The 17,557-nt window shown below is 36.6% G+C and overlaps 1 protein-coding gene across 5 annotated transcripts in view; it reads right to left on the bottom strand.

Moving 5' to 3' along the window:
* Window positions 1-10,455: 10,455 nt before the first annotated feature.
* LOC135204247 (G-protein coupled receptor moody-like) overlaps window positions 10,456-17,557 on the bottom strand; it is a 55,043-nt gene continuing 47,941 nt past the window's right edge. For 4 of the 5 annotated variants that reach the window (XM_064234360.1, XM_064234363.1, XM_064234361.1 and 1 more), the window contains 4 exons: window positions 16,917-17,052; window positions 16,271-16,423; window positions 13,538-14,374; window positions 11,453-11,590 (listed from right to left, as the gene is read on the bottom strand). In XM_064234360.1, the coding sequence (XP_064090430.1) occupies window positions 13,554-14,374; window positions 16,271-16,423; window positions 16,917-17,052 (1,110 nt within the window). In that variant the 3' untranslated portion in view covers window positions 11,453-11,590; window positions 13,538-13,553. Of the gene's footprint in view, window positions 11,591-13,537; window positions 14,375-16,270; window positions 16,424-16,916; window positions 17,053-17,557 lie in introns of all 5 variants that reach the window. The other variant, XM_064234364.1, reaches the window with a different exon arrangement.

Genomic DNA, 17,557 nt, shown 5'->3' with positions numbered 1-17,557 from the left:
AGAGGCTCTGATAGGCAATGCAGTATTTACTTTTTTAAGCCATTAAGTTTATGCTATGATACTCTTTCTGGTGTCTTTTGATAGCTTGAACACTCATACAATTCATTATCGAATCTTCACACTGCTATATTGAGAAGGTTCGGACAATGGCAGCCATATGTAAATTCTAAATTATTTTCACTCTAGGTTTTGTGCTTAATGCTATAAATTTTCTGGGACAAGCTCTAGCAAACTTAAAATATGACAAGCCAAAGATCCCACTGTGTCTTTTGAAGAATCTATCAAATTTATTTAGTATAAAAAAGGCCACTTGAAAATGATAAGTCGATTGAAGTTTTAATTTTAAGTTAATGACCAGCCTAGACGTCAAAATTGCTCTCTAAAAAAGACTTTAGATATTGATATGATGGTAGTATCTGTCATCATGTGAAATGCTTTTAATACTATATGATCCATGAAAAACTGATCTTGTGTGATCTTTTTAGCAGTTTTGTACTTAATTCACTTTTGAAAGTTTGTTGCTTTTGTAAGAGTTTGTTAGTTAAATATGAGTTGAGTACTTAGTCAAATTAGTCAAAATATTGAGAATAGTCAAGGCTTAGAAGTCTGTCAATACTTGGATATTTTTTAAAACTTTGAAATTAGTCAACTTTGCACATTTAAATTAGATTCAAAACTTTGAAATATCAAATTAGTCAAAACTTTAAAATTAGTATATACTTTAAAATTAGTCTAATGTAAAACATTTAAGTCATTTTTAAAACTTGTTTAAAACTTTTAAATCGGTTAATTTTGAAATTAATCAAAATTGAAATTTTATTAAGTATAACAAATTTCATTAGGTGTATATTTGAAATTATTTTAATGTACGTATATATTTTTAGTTTTATTAGACGTATATTTTAGATGTATATTTGTAGTTTTTTAGATGTATAGTTTAGATGTATATTTGAAATTATGGTAGTATATTTGAAATTATGCTAGAAATTGAAGTTCATTTTGCCCCGCGGAGTATTAAATTGAGTATAAAATACTTTTGAATTTTGTTTTAAAGCAATTTTGCTGTTATGACATCGATTGTGTATTTTGTATAGTTGAGGAAACCATATTTTGTATAGTTGACAAAACAGTAAACTTACAAATAACTAAAAAATCAAAAAAATTTTAATATAGAAACTATATATAATATTTACTATATATAGTATATAATCTTATATATATAAGTCAATGTACAGAGTATTCTCCCTAAAAGCAACGTCCATATGACAGAGTATTTTCTCCACACACACCCCCAACCACCCCTCCCCTGGTACCAGCAAGATTCCTAAACCTCTGTCATGTAAGCACTAGAAAGTCTCCCAGAGAGACCCTTCAGCATTTACCAGAAAAATCCTTACAGACTATAAGTCTATAAAGGTGCGTTCATACGGTCGAGCAATGTCCGACGGACAAACATTATTACCAATTAACATTGTCTGCCGGTCTTTGCCTTGTGAGCAGAGTAAAAACAGTGGTATACAACCTCATCTGGTATCACTGTTTGTTGCCAGATCTACTTCCATCGTTTCAACGCTTATTAAGTCATCCTGCTTCGCCTATGATATGGTAACAATGTTTGTCCGTCGGACATTGTTCGACCGTGTGAACGCACCATAAGAACTGCTATTCACTCAAGCAGTACAGAGCTGAACCATTCTCTCACTGGTGTACTGAGAGGGGTAACAATTCTCCAGTGTCTTCGTGAAAAAAACACACTAAACTGTTAAAAGGTTTTTTTTAACCCGGGAGTTGATTTTGGGAGTTTGTTAAATTCTAGTCGGTAGTCTTACAAAATGGCGTACTTCTTTACTATCAGCATATAGACATGGCAATGTGATTTTTTTTTTTATTGCTTGTCAAAACCTTCAAGTTAATCTTAATTTTTATCTCCACTAATTTTCTAGCTTTTAAATGTTTGGACCAGATAGTTGAATCAAATTTAGATACCACAATTCTGATTCTGGTCAAAAACAGGAAATTCATTGACTTTTGTAGAAAACTGCATTGTTTAAGAAAATACATCTTAGTAGTACAATCAATATTGGAAAGAATATTCATTGAACTGAATATAATACAACAATAATCACATTGACAAGTCGTTCTCAAATAACCCCGTTTTCTGAAAGTTCAAGCAGTCCTAATGTCACAGCTCATTGAAAGAAAATGGGAATTTTCACTTCAGCTCCGCAAGCTTAAGAAAATGGGAAACCAACTTCCTTTACCTCAGAAAGGAAAACTGGAAACCTACCTCCTTTCTTTCGGGAAAGAAGATGGGAAAGTTTTCTTTCCCCTAAGAAAGAAAATGGGAAATCAGTTTTCTTTCCCCCTAAGAAAGAAAAAATGGGAAAATTAAAGTTTTATTTCCCCAAATAAGAAAGGGAAATGGGAAATCAGTTTTCTTTCCCCTAAGAAAGGAAATGGGAAATCAGTTTTCTTTCCCCTAAGAAAGGAAATGGGAAATCAATTTTCTTTCCTCTAAGAAAGGAAATGGGAAATCAATTTTCTTTCCCTTAAGAAAGAAAATGGGAAATCAATTTTTTTTTCTCCTAAGAAAGAAAAAGGGAAATCAAATTTCTTTCCCCTAAGAAAGAAAAAGGGAAATCAAATTTCTTTTCCCTAAGAAAGAAAATGGGAAACCAACTTTAACTCTTCAAACTCGGCGGATCAAGACAAAAAATTCCTTTTCATTCTCTTGTTCTGTGCATCGGGAACCGTTAAAATTCCAGATGATGGCGTCAAATTTGTCATGATTGCGTATGTAAGTAGTTTTTAATATTCTATTTTAAATTTAAAAGGAGGGAGAGGAAAGCCCACCTAGTACCAGATTTACTCCAAGACTGTTGCTTTTGCTTTTAGATAAAGCAGAAGTTACTAGGCCCTTGAATGCTTTCCTCTTCCTCCTTCATCAATGTTTGTTACTTTACAAATTTTATTACTTTACAATGAAATTACAATGAAATTATTGTGATTCTAAAACCACTCCAGTATCATTGTACAGGTAATTAGGCCAGCAATTTTGAATTTTTTAGTTACAATTTTCTATATTTACAAAAAAAAATTGAATTTAAAGAATTACTTTAAGCACAAAATTTTTATTTAAACAAAAATTATAGCAAATATTTTGAATTCCAAATCAAATTTAGCACAAAGTTAAAATTTCAAAAATTCAGAAACTCTGTAAAGACCCCCTTTTTGAAGCCCAGTGAACAATTCCATTACATTTTGTTACCCAAGACACTTGAAGCTCCCTTAAAAAGCAGAAAGCTCACATAAAAGTCCAAATTCTCCCTCGACTTAGTCCATTTTCTGTCCCTGATTGAGTCAGGTAAAATTGAATTTGAAAGTGGTAATCGGATCTCGACCTGACTAACCCCTCGAAGAGGAATTAGGCAGGCTGGACCGAGGTACCTCTGCACTAATACACATGAACCACCGAAATCACTTCTAAAATGGGTTGCATGGTTAATCCCCCAGTATAACATCTCTTCAAAGGCAATATAAGCTAGACATTACTTTGCAACACCAGAACTAGACGAAACATTTCTTTAGACTGGAGTATGCAGACTGACCAATAACCACAACTAACATTTTCTAGGTTGGCTCGTTTCGCCAGCAGTGTGTCTAACAAAACTTATGAAAGATCATAACCAAATGACAAATCTAAATACAACCATTTTTAGCTTGACTTGTTTCTTCCTTAGCTTCTGGCCACTTAACAGACCACGAAAACTAAGCTACAGAAAGCTTGTGACCATTTCCACTGTCTCTAAGGTGGTTTCAGTAACAATAAGCTACCCTTTGCTTGTCTGTGACCTTTCTTAGTTTACGAAAGTATTATTCACGCTCTCTATGTGTCAAAATTTACACCGCTTTACCTCTCGGTAAATTTTTTCCACCGAAATCCTTTGACTCTCGATATGTAGTACTAAAACATTTGTGTAGTTGAATCTTTTGCTACGGAAGAGAGGAAGAGGCGAATTTGCCTCTTATATGCCTGTATCGAGGAGTTTACTCGAATCAAAAAATAATTGTTACCTTTATATTAAGGCTGACCATTTTGTCCTAAGGAAAACCCAGATAGTTTCGTAATGGTTCCATATATCTATATATTTGATCTCAAATGCTCATTAGAATTTAGTGCATTCTTTGAATACTTTGTCATTACATTCCATGAACTCAAAATTCGAGAGATAAATGGCAATCACAAATATGAATTTCATCTAATAGATACAAATTTTATTACATATTCTTAATGTAGGCACAGAATTATCAAACTTTGAATTAAATTAAGCTTTCTTTCACTTTTTTCAATTAGCAACAGCAATTTTATATATCATTGTTAATACTGCAATTTCAAAGAATATTTCCGTATTTAAAGATTAGCTTATAAGGCCACTTTCTTGTTCTTGTGACTCGAAGTAAGGAACAGGATTTCTTCAGCGCTCTGAAGCATGATGCAGGGTTCTCTGGCAATCAAAACCTTCAAACCTAAGCAAGATCAATGTTCTCTCCTAGTAATTCAAGCCATACATCAAGTTTCTCGTGTTAGGAGAACTTAGCTCCGTATGTTACTTCCTTATGTTGTTTAACAATTTACTGCTACGAAGTTACGCTATTTTTAACTCGAAGAATGTCAAGAGGCTCAATACAGAATATGGAATACACATAATGCTGCTCAATATGGAAACCAAACTTAAACCTACTGGCTCCGTTTAATACTGACTCAATTAACAACAGCCATCTTGGTTTGCTCAAGGAAGTCTTTGTATGTAGGTCAGCTGTATCAGTTTTAGATTCCATTCCACCAATATGGAGACTTAACTAATGTTTCACATTACTATTTACGCCGAGAACAGGGGATTGTCGAGGATTTCTTTCAGATTGTCAATAACGCCAATCAGTTGGCAAAATCTGATCTCCCGAAGGCAAATAAGTATTCAAACCTGATCTCAATTTAATGAACAGGTATGGAAAGCTACTCAAAATGGACAAAATCCTTACCCTTACCTCATGGAGGTAGGTACAAAAACTTTACCTCATGGATGTAGGTAAAAAAAAAAACTACCTCATGGAGGTAGACAAAAACTTTACTTCATGGCGGTAGGTACAAAAACTTGACCTCATGGAGGTAGGTACAAAAAACTTTACCTCATGGAGGTAGGTACAAAAAAACTACCTCATGGAGGTAGGTATAAAAAACTTTACCTCATGGAGGTAGGTACAGAAACCTTACCCTTACCTCATGTAGGTAGGTACAAAAACCTTACCCTTACCTCATGTAGGTAGGTAAAGAAACCTTACCCTCAGCTCATGCAAGTAGGAACAAAATCCTTACCTCATGCAGGTAGGTACAAAAACTAACCATTACCTCATGCAGGTAGGTACTAAAGCTTTACCTCATGACGATAGGTAAAAACCTTACCTCAAAAGCTAGTAACAGGTACAAAAACCTGATTCCATGAAGGCCAATAAGACAATCTATCTCATCGCCCTTGTTGAAGCTAATCCAAGTCACCATAAATACTGTCTATTGACTTGAAGACCATCTTGCTACTCAAGAGGTACGTTTAGAAAACGAACAGTCAAACTCAAAAACCCGCTTCTGGAACTTCAATCCAATGCACAAAGGCAAAACTGGCTTCTATCTGGGGTGAACACTACAGAAAAATTTACTGAATGACAGCCATAGCTTACTTCACAGAATGAAAATCATGAGTGATATGGACTCACGGGAGGTATCTTAAATTTGTTAATAAGGCTATAACCGTAACCACTAATTATAAAGCTCATTTCAATTAAGAGTCAGCCTTTAACTTTATAGCAGAAGCAGACGTTATAAGTCTATTCATGCCACTGCAATGAAAGGGATTTCCTGAGCCATTTAAAAAGGATACCTTTCACCTTCTCATCCTGAAAGCACACTCCATGGAATATGTCACTCAAGTGTCATTTTGTAAATCTCCAATATATATCTTTGACAATGTAATGCTGGAAGCACTGAACCACCACTGACCCAACTGATTTTGCATCACGAGTGTTCATCCAAGAACTTAAAAGGTTGGAGAGCAGGGAATAACTAAACAGCCGTCCTTACATTTTTCGCAGTTACTTCCTTGTAAGACCTAATTATGTCTAACTACTGAACAATTCAAGACTGATTTAAAGTTTTCCAAGGAGCATCGGTATATAAATATCTCAAGAAGGCTAATGAATAGGCACAAAAACCAAATATCAGCAAGGCTAAATAACAGGTATATTGTTTGTTTGTATGGTGTTTTTACGTTGCATGGAACCAGTGGTTATTCAGCAACGGGACCAACGGCTTTACCTGACTTCCGAACCACGTCGAGAGTGAACTTCTATCACCTGAAATACTCATCTCTCGCTCCTCAATGGAATGGTCGAGAATCGAACTCGTAGTGGTATTTTACAGAAGCAATCCGCGGTGGTCTAGACTATGGCAATTGACGTTTTCCTATGTTATTTTACTTACTGAACAAGAATTTAAAGTAATATTTATTCGGACGACTGCAATTAACCCCCAGGGGCAAGTACTAAAAACGGCGAAATACATTGGACGCCCCAATCCCTAGTGGATGTCGTATCCGCGGTTACGTTCCTTGCAGTTTGTGCAGAACTATTCTTTAGAATTACCCTGCAAGAAACGCAACAGCGGATACAACATCCACTAGGGATTGGGTCGTCCAGTGTATTTCGCCGTGTTTAGTACTGGCCCCTGGGGGTTAATGATCTAGGGTACTTATCCGCGGCGGCCTAGACTATGGCAGTTGTGGTTTTTCTATGCAGTTTTACCTCCTGAACAAGAATTTTAAGTTATATTTATTCGGACGACTGCAATTAACCCCCAGGAGCCAGCGCTAAACACGACGAAATACATTGGACGCCCCAATCCCTAGTGGATGTCGTATCTGCGGTTACGTTCCTTGCAGTCCGTGCGGACTGCTTCTGTAGAAATACCGTTAAATTTGTTTGAATATCCAGATCAGATTAATTTTCTCAAACCATGTGTTTTTGAATATTGAAACACAAAAATTACACTTCTCTTTTTCTTGGAAGCTACATAACTTTTATCGGTAATTCTTAAGAATAGTTCCGCACGGACTGCAAGGAACGTAACTGCGAATACGACATCCACTAGGGATTGGGGCGTCCAATGTATTTCGCCGTGTTTAGTACTGGCCCCTGGGGGTTAATTACAGTCGTCCGAATAAATATTATTTAAAATTCTTATTCAGGAGGTAAAACTGCAAAGAAAAACTGCAACTGACATAGTCTAGGCCGCCGCGGAATAGTAATATAGATCTACGCTTTTATCACAGCGAAAGGCTTTTATGTTGTAATCAAGACGACAGTGTGATTGACATGTCGGGGAAATTTGTTCACTTTTAATTAGCCCGTGATTTTGGGCAAAAGTGACCAATCTTTCAATATTCCCATTTCACACACTAATGGAAACTTTTCTCGGTAGCAAAATCAGTGTGAACTCGTGAAGATGGTCCTGGCAATTCACTCATGGTACCGGCTCAACTAACACTTAATTAAGGGAAAATAGGTATATTTGCCCCCAAAAACCAGGACTAGGTAACACTAAATACTTTGTCATTGGTTAAAATGACTGTAGTACTTGCTTCCCTGTCAGAGAAAACTGAAACGTGCTCATTTACGATTGGATATTGTCTAATAACGTCACTTTTTGGGTGGAGTTTTTATTCGTGATGTCATTCGGAAGGTATGGTTTCCCCATGACAATTTGAGATTGCGCAGCACACAAAAGAACGAACAAGAGCTCAGTAAAATAGGTGATAAGACCGAGAAAACGACAAAGGAGTTTTTTTGTTCTATATTACTATTCCGCGGCGGCCTCGACTATGGCAGTTGCGGTTTTTCTAGGCAGTTTTACCTCCTGAACATGAATTTTAAGTAACATTTATTCGGAAGACTGCAATAAACCCCCAAGGGCTCGCATTAAACACGGCGAAATACATTTGACGCCCCAATTCCTGGTGGTTTCCGTATTCGCGGGGACGAACGATGCGGTCATGCGGAATGCTTATATAGAAATACCATACTCAGTACCGTCTTTCAATGTATAAACACATTTTTACTAAAACTCGGACGGAGCACTTATTCAGATTTACCTCTCCAACTATTTCAATGACGGTCGGGAAAGCAGTACCTAAGAATATCAGTTATTATCCCTCGAGACTTCACCCCACTGTCGGGAACTCTGTAGGAATGGTGGGGGGGGGGGGGGGGGGTGGGCGCGTGTTCCCTCCAGCCACTCCCTCAACTGATAACATACTCTGCACTAAACGAGGACGTCGTGTGAATCTACATATTAAAACCCATTGTTTTCATCCTACTGCCTAAGCACTCTGGTCGCCCTCTTTCAAGAAATATTATTCCAAAAATCTCACTAGTCAATGAACTTAAATCCAGTTTTCTCTACTGGAAACCGGTCGGCCATATTACCGAGTGTCACGAACCATCGCCTGTCATAACACTCACTGTACTAGTACTAGTGTACTACAGGCATTTTCCGGGTATCCGGGTAACTGGAACACCCTTCGGACCAATCAAAACAGTTCACGGTTTGCCTTTTCAAAAAAAAATTAGCAACCGACCTTCTAGAGAGAGAGAAAAAAAAAATTTCCGAGGTTACTAACTACGAGAGAGAGATTTTCTGAGGCTGCTAACTACGAGAGGAGAAGAAGGAAGAGGAGAGAGAGAGAGAGAGAGAGAGAGAGAGAGAGAGAGAGAGAGAGAGAGAGAGAGAGAGATTTTCTGAGGTTACTAACTACGAAAGAGAGATTTTCCGAGGCTGCTAACTACGAGAGAGAGAGAGAGTTTTCCGAGGCTATAACTACGAGCAACAGAGATTTTCCGAGGTTGCTAACTACGAGAGAGAGAGAGATTTTCCGAGGCTACTAATTACGAGCGAGAGAGATTTTCCGAGGCTGCTAACTACGAGAGAGAGAGAGAGAGAATTTTCCGAGGTTACAAACTACACGAGAGAGATTTTCCGAGGTTGCTAACTACGAGACCTTACCGAGAGAGAGAGAGAGAGAGAGAGAGAGAGAGAGAGAGAGAGAGAGAGAGAGAGAGAGAGAGAGAGAGAGAGAGAGAGAATTACCTATTCTTTAAAGTTACCCAACTCATTTCTAAACCATTTTCTTTCGGGGAAGAAAACGGCACAAATCGTAAAGGGGAAACTATATTAGTTTGACCTGCTTCGGGGTTTTTGAAGACTATTCCACCTTGTCTCTGAACACTATACTGGGTTACATATGAGATTTTAATTTTTTAACGCAATGTATAAATCCATCTTGAGCAACTTCAGCGTAAAGTTTCGTTCAGGACTCGAAGAAAAAAAGTTGTAAGCAGATATATTTATGTACATGTTAAATCCTTAGGCCTAGTACGTTTTTATATTATATACAGTGAATTAACAATAAATATTTCTCGCTGGGAGATAAATCAGTTGTATTTTTCGAAGTTCCAGCTTTTGAATACAAGAATACAAAAATAGACCAAGAATCTCTCTTGGAACGCGTATGTATATCAACTTAATTTTTCACGAATTCGAATTACAAATGGAAGCACACTGACTATTGAACAACTGATAACAAACTTCAAGTTCTCCCTGGAAGGTACTTTTTAATACATGCAGTTCACCAGTCAACAAATCACAGTCAGTCCCGATAAGTATAGGTTCTAAATACATTCTAAATACCATGTCATTCTTCTCTCTAGCTACAGGGAAACATGTAACTTATATTACATTCATAATATAATAAAAACCTACCGACAAATAATTCATCAAAGTTTGTTTTTGACATTTTCTGCTTAAAATTAATTCAAGAATGGTTCTCCCAATCTTAAAATATGGCCCAACTTGTTTAGAAAATTATTTTTTTTTAAATTCATATTAGAACCCTTTAAACTCATCACACTATTATTTCACAATCACACACACACACACGTACACATGTACACACACTATATAAGTCTTAAGTTCCAGACTTTCACACAACTACTACTGGAATTCGTGTCGTTTTTTAGGCCACAAAAATTGAAAATGGTTGGCAAGACGAGCATTTAGAAAGTTTTCTTACTGTACCCACAATTCAGGGCGATTATATACACGGGCACATACGTTCGCTAAAACAGCAATGTATATTATTATATATATACATATACATACATACACGCACAAATATGCTCACATACATAATGTATATAATTTACATGGGGTGTATTACATATTGCACTCACACTTGTATAAAGTATAATATATATATATATATATATATATATATATTATATATATATATATATTATATATATATATATATATATACATGATGTATATATATATATATATATATATATATATATATATATATATATATATATATATATATTAGAAGTGACTATCAACATAAGCACCAGAAATGTACTGTACAGTATAACAAAACAAACATTATTATCTATTGCATTGTCTTTTTATAAACATTGTTTTTTAAAGCACACATTAATCTATTTACAAAAAAAATACGAACAAGGATAACATAAGCTATAATAGGTGCAAGAGGAAGCATTCTCTAGACATTTTAAGTAATGCTGCTTAATTGTTCGCTGGTGACATGGCATTTGGAACACATTTTTTTTTTTTTTTTTTGTGCTAGTTTGTACTCTTTTGCTTACGAGTAGCGACCGCCTTCGCATACTCTTATCACTTACTAAACTGACAAATTCCTACTCACTGAATGCTATTAGTTTATTATTACAAATGCCGTCGAGGCCATTTGAGTATTTCAAACTTTTCATTCATTTTCTTCCCGAATCACACGAGAACGATTTCCCTTCAATGAATGTCGTAGTCTTCTTGTCTTTACAACACCTTGATAAAATTCCTTGTCGCCGATTATTTGTCATCTCCTCAGCGCCTTCGGGTCCCACGCACAACCCAGATTTCCAGTACACACTCACTGCTTCGGTTCCATTTATCACTGTCAGTTATTCTGTTCAAAGATACCGCCTTACATGTCATAGCTGTAAAAGTTCGTTTTCCCAACGACAACGAGGGTAAGAACTTTTACAAAAAAAAAAAAAAAAAAAACCGATGTAAATGGACGAAGGTACTCAGAGTACCTCAGAACGTTCGATAAATTTCAAGACATTTGTTCTCAAGTAATCTATACATATATATAATTACAAGAGTACTCAATTTTTAACTGTCCTTGGTTTGTTGACACCCTGTGGATCACTAAACTGAGTGGGATCCTGGTCCCGTCTCTCGTCCGTCTATTAGTTTGGTCTGGGTTTGAATCCTCTCGTTATGGACTCTCCTCCTCCTCCTCCTCCTCCTCCTCTATCTCCTCCTGGCGGCGGCGTCATTTGTCGACGAAGACCTCCGGAAGTTCGTGGCACTCCGGGAGAGCCGCTGCGTCGGAGAGGGACACGTTCGACATCAAGGTCTTGTCGTTGAGGTCTTCCATCACTGCTTTGTTACGCGCCTTGTTCCTCTCTGGAAGGAAGAGAAAGGGATGAGGAGGAGGTACAGAAGATGTCACTTTAAAAAAAATTAATTATAGGTGCCATTTTACGTTTACTATTCGGAACACTGCTATTGCTGCTGATTGTGGTTATAGAAGTGAGGGCTGGACCTACATGTAGGCCATTCCCCTACAACAACAACAACAACAACAACAATAATAATAATAATAATAATAATAATAATAATGATAGCACGAGTCACCAAATTGGTGACGAAATCCACAGTGGCGCAGATGTAAATTATATATATATATATATATATATATATATATATATATATATATATATATATATATAAATATATATATATATATATATATATATATATATATATATATACATACATATATATATATATATATATATATGTATATTATACATATATATATATATATATATATATATATATATATGTATATATATACATATATATATATGTATGTATATATATATATATATATATATATATATACATATATACATAAATACTATAAGTATATATTTCTATGCAACGACCATATCATCCGATATGTTTGCAACGTATAAATAATATTTTTATGGGCCTTTTATCTTCATACTTCTATACATTCTAAAATATACTTACAATTACACTACTGTGGATGTCTTCACTAATAATAATAATAATAATAATAATAATAATAATAATAAATAATAATAATAATAATAATAACAATAATAATAATAATAATAATAATAATAGTAATAATAATAAAGGCAGTACTCAAGCTAAAGCGTAGAACAGCACAGCGAAATCAGGCAAGGTTTTTCAAGCAAAATCCCATAAGACTGTCTGTGTATATACAAACATTTTCTTAAACAGCTGGTGGCCACCTGGGTCCTTACCCAGACGTGAAAAAGAGCACTCCTTAGAGAATCCTTACGCATGAGACATTATTTTGAGGATAAAACAGTTCCGTAAAATAAGAATCAGGCCTCGACTGCCGTAAGTATTGCGTTCAGCTTATACAAAAAGCAAAACAGGGAAACTTTCGGAAGATGTTGCAAAAGATTTTTGTGGCCGTAAATGAGAAACTTCCACAAAATAATAATAATAAAAAAAACGAACTGAGAAGCGAATCTATTTTTTTTTTTTATGAGGGAAGCGAAGAGTATTTTTGACCGAAAAAAAAATAGTGAGAAGCGAATAAATCAGGGAAACTTTCGGAAGATGCTGCCAAAAGATTTTTTGTGGCCGTAAATGAGAAACTTCCACAAAATAATAATAATAATAAAAACGAACTGAGAAGCGAAGCTATTTTTTTTTATGAGGGAAGCGAAGAGGTTTTTTTTTTTTTACCTTAAAAATTTTGACAAAAAAAATATATACTGAGAAGCGAAGAATTTTTTTAGGACGTTTGAAAACCTTTTTGTGACCAGAAGAAACTAGAAGAAACTTTCACCAAAAAAGAAAAATTAGAAGGTAAGAGTTTCATTTTATTTATTTTTTAAGCATTAAGAAGGTAAGGTAGGAAACAGCATCAATATCAAAGGTCGCAAAACGCTGCATAGACTGACGCAAGCGGTAATTGGTCACGATGAGACCGGCGCTGGATGAGCACAAAGTATACCATAGTAGATTCACATAAACCGTCCATTTGATGTATAGGCCAGTCCCTTACGACGCTCCTGATTGACTGTTGATAAGCCAATCACAGGGCTGGAAACTCTTAGTCTCTCTCTAGAGTTCACATACGCAGGATGTACGTTCCACCTCTCCTGAAAGACGTATCTCTCAGGAGAGTTGGCACATAGATCCTACCCATGTGAACTCTCGAGAGAGACTGAGAGTTTCCAGCCCTGTGATTGGCTTATCAACAGCCAATCAGGAGTGTCGTAAGGGACTGGCCTAGACATCAAATGGACGGTTGATGTGAATACACTATAGTCAGATGCCTACCAGAAATCAGCGTCATTCACTCCAGAAAGACAGGGTTGTCTTGCGAATGTTCGACGTAGGCCGCGGGCGTCCAAGGCGCCCAGGACGCGTGCCTTTCGTATATCCCGAGGTTGACCTCCTCCAGGAGGCATCGGGAGGACCGCGACTTGTGCCTCAGGGTGCAGCTGAAGCCTTCTGCTGTAAGGCCTTCTCTGTCGGAGAGCGAGTGGTACCTCTCCCGGCAGCACTGGGTGACGATGGCGGCTTCTGCTGTCGAGAGAGAAAGCGATTTCTTCTTCTTCACGACCACCAGACCGAGATGGTGGCGGGACGTCCCATCAAAGGCTGGAGGTTGAGTAGAGGACGGGGCGTCGTCGTCGCCAGTGGAATCCGGTCCTGTGTCGCTCGTGTAGGAGGGCTTTGGGGTTTTGGCAGCGCTGGTTGGTACCTGGCCAGAATCCGTACTATTTCTCGACTGAACGTCGGAGTTTTCTTTGGCAACATTAACTGAACTCCGGCCATGACTGTTGGCACAGCTTTGACAACTGCCAGCAAAGTGGTCGCAATCGAGAGCTCTCGACGTGTCCAAAGAAAGCCCGTCGAAGCTCTGCGTGTCGGGAGTCTCGAGACCCAGAAGCCGAATCGGCTTCTGCATCCGGCGGTGGTAAGATGCTTCCAGCAGCATGTTGCGGTGGCTCCTGGTCTGGAAGGCCTGCGTGCAGGCCGAGGGATACATGGAGTGTACCGGCGCTCCGATGCTGTCTTCCATGCAACGTAGGGAGCCTTCCGACATGCATAAGCAGCTGTTGCAGTGAGCTGCGCGGATTCTTCTTCGGCTTTCCATGCGCAACTTGTAACCTGTTAAATACATGCAAACTGGCTGAACATGCTGTGTTAGGTAGTGTCACTCTAACCTAAGACAGTGGTTCTCAACTTTTTTCACTCCATTCCTCCCCTTCATGAATTCTCAAACATTCGTGTGGCTCTCCTTCATTTTTCTCCCAAATCCCACCCCGCCAACGAAGTTTGCAGTCATAATTATCTTATATTTCATAGATTTCTGTGATATGCTTAACCGACATCACTAGACTACAAAGAAATTTCCTTTGCCAGTACATTGATGCAAGTTTTTTTTTTCATCAGATTCCTAACATTATTTAGAAATGTATAATTTGCAACAGCCCCGCCCACCATGGGCCCCCTAAATTCTTGCCATGGCCCCTTAGGAGCCATGGCCCCCAGGTTGAGAACCACTGACCTAAGATTACGAGCATTAGTTGAAGATGACTCATAATAGCATTTCTTGAAATGGAGAAGCAAAGCCACAGTTATTTGTGGGTGCTATTTACAAATAAATCTCTACAGGGAGGTCTCGGGAATCTGTTCGAGACCCTCTTGTGGATTTGCTTCTCCATTATGAGCATTACCAAGACACCGTGACATGCGTTACTGCTTCCTGTATTGAACGTAACAGTAGCAGCCGAAAATGTGTAATGCGAGTTTAATTCTACGTGCCATAATGTTAGCTACATCAACATGCGATAAAGCTTGCTTGAGTTTTCAAATATTCCAGTTTGAACTACGTAATCAAGATGACAGCACTATGCATGCAATATATATATATATATATATATATATATATATATATATATATATATATATATATAGATATATAATATATATATATATGATATATATATATATATATATATTTCATATTTACAGCGGAAACAGGTTACATGTCAAACCAAACACAAGCAAAACGTAATCCAACCTCCAGCTTAAATTAGGACGTGCTTGAATCTACAGTGAAATAGAGCGTTGTTTCACCAACGAAAATTGAAATATATTAGAAACAATTCTTCTGTACTTTTTACCATGCGCATTATTTATATTTTACGTTTTCCTTCTAGTAAATGAATCATAAATAACCTATCCTAAAATTCCTGTGTCTTTAACTCAACGCGAAACGCTTTTTTTGTCAGACTTTTAAAGGATCTTCCTACTCCCCAACAACAACATAGTTTATAGGATCACTCTCCGAGTAAGCGATCAACAACTTCTCAATGATACTATCGATAATGCCACAAAAGTAAGACAATAAACTAATCATAGATATTGATTCAAGTTGTTGTATCTAAAGTGTAGGCAACTGGGAAAGGTAAGTTTTTTAAATGTAAATGCAAGCTCTGGAAATCTCTGCTGCTTCTGTTTTCCCTGTCTTCCTTCTGGGCTAAGCCTCAGTTTTTATCAATCTTTATCATTAACCCGGTTTTTTCTTTATTACCAATTTCAAATATTCTTATATGATGATAGTCTCTAACTGAAAACTTCTTTGTTAAATGTAAATCATTGAATCATTTCGTATCATCTTTGATCTTTTTGAAGCAAATGAATACCCGAGTCATTCTTTAGTGCTTATCTGCATTTGTGAACTACAGGAAAAACCCCCCTTTTTTTTTCCTTGTAAAACTGACGACTGATCCCAAATATCGAGCAACTCTCAAAATTTTTTTTTAAGCAAACAAGTGCCTAAGTCATTTGTCTTATAAGAGATTCTTAATTTTTTTTTTTTTTTTTTTTTGTATTTTGTACGTAAAGATAGTCACATCCATATAAACTACAAATATATATATATATATATATATATATATATATATATATATATATATATATATATATATAATATATATATATATACTTTAAATACGAACGCCAATTCGCGACAAAAACTGGCCGAAATTCTCAACCCACCTGAATGGGAAGAAGTGAGGGAAGGGAGGCGAGGTCTCTTGCACAACAGCACAGTCTTGTAGGCCTGTCGGTATTGCCGATTCATGATGACGTAGATGATAGGGTTTATACAGCTCGAAATGTAGATGAGGACGTAGCCCATCACGTGGAGACCTGTAAGGTTGAAAGGGTGAGTTGCCGAGAGCTCACGGAATTCGCATAAACAAGAAGTCGCTAAAGCACCAGAGAGAATACATATTCTCTCTCTCTCTATCTATCAAAGCACCAGAGAGAATACATATTCTCTCTCTCTCTCTCTCTCTCTCTCTCTCTCTCTCTCTCTCTCTTTATCTTTATCTATCTATCTATCTATCTATGCATTTTGTAAATAAATTCTTCTGTTAAAACAGGATACGTCGCAAGTATAGAAGGCCCATTAAAACATTCTGGTTTTAAAGCTTTAAACCAGTGTTTGAATGAGCCTTTTATACTCGTATATATTATATTATATTATATATTATATATTATTATTATATATATATATTATATATATATAAACCCATCCTCTTCAAAGAAGACAAAAATAAATAAATAAAATAAATAAACAAATGACTGAATATAATAAATAGAACAAAATGGGGCGGGGGTGGTAGGGTTCTTTTCTCACCTGGGTAATTAACGTCTTTGTCCAGGTTTTTCACGAGGGTAATGGGCAGGTAAGTGATCAGGAAGGCGATGAAGATGATCAGGACCATCTTGGTGATGCGCCATTCGTTCCTCTTCCTCCTCGCCTCTCTCTCGACCTGGAAAGGTAATACGAAAGGAGGTACAGTAAAAAAAAAAAGGAAATGAAAGGGGGTTGCACACATGGGTTAGCCTTCGAAGGGGAGAAAGTCAGGGGGGTGGGGGTGGGGGGGGGTGGGGGGGGGGTGGGGGGGAGATTTTGATTTTGGGAAGGACAGGTGGGGACAATTGAAAGTCTAGTTAAGAACAGTAGAATGAAAAGATGGGGGGAAATTAAGAAAGAGTGAAAGGAAAAAGTGATAATTGAGTAAAAGGAAAACTAAAAAAGAAGGGAAAAGTAAGAAAGAGGGAAAATCAAAAGATGGGGAAAATGAAGAAAGAGAATGCTGAGTGAAAAGAAAATTAAAGAAAGAAAATAATAAAAAATTAAAAGATAGGGAAAGATAGGGAATAAAAAAAGGAAAAAATAAAAGAAGAGAATAAACTAAAAAAAAATTAAGTGAATGGAGAAATGAAGAAATCCTTAAAAAAAAAAAAAGAAAAAAAAAAAAAAAAAAACCTTGA

The sequence above is a fragment of the Macrobrachium nipponense genome, chromosome 44, assembly GCF_015104395.2.
Source record: "Macrobrachium nipponense isolate FS-2020 chromosome 44, ASM1510439v2, whole genome shotgun sequence".
Taxonomy (NCBI): Eukaryota; Metazoa; Arthropoda; class Malacostraca; order Decapoda; family Palaemonidae; genus Macrobrachium; species Macrobrachium nipponense.
The sequence above is the reverse complement of the archived record's forward strand: the minus strand, read 5'-3'. Positions and strand labels throughout refer to the sequence as shown.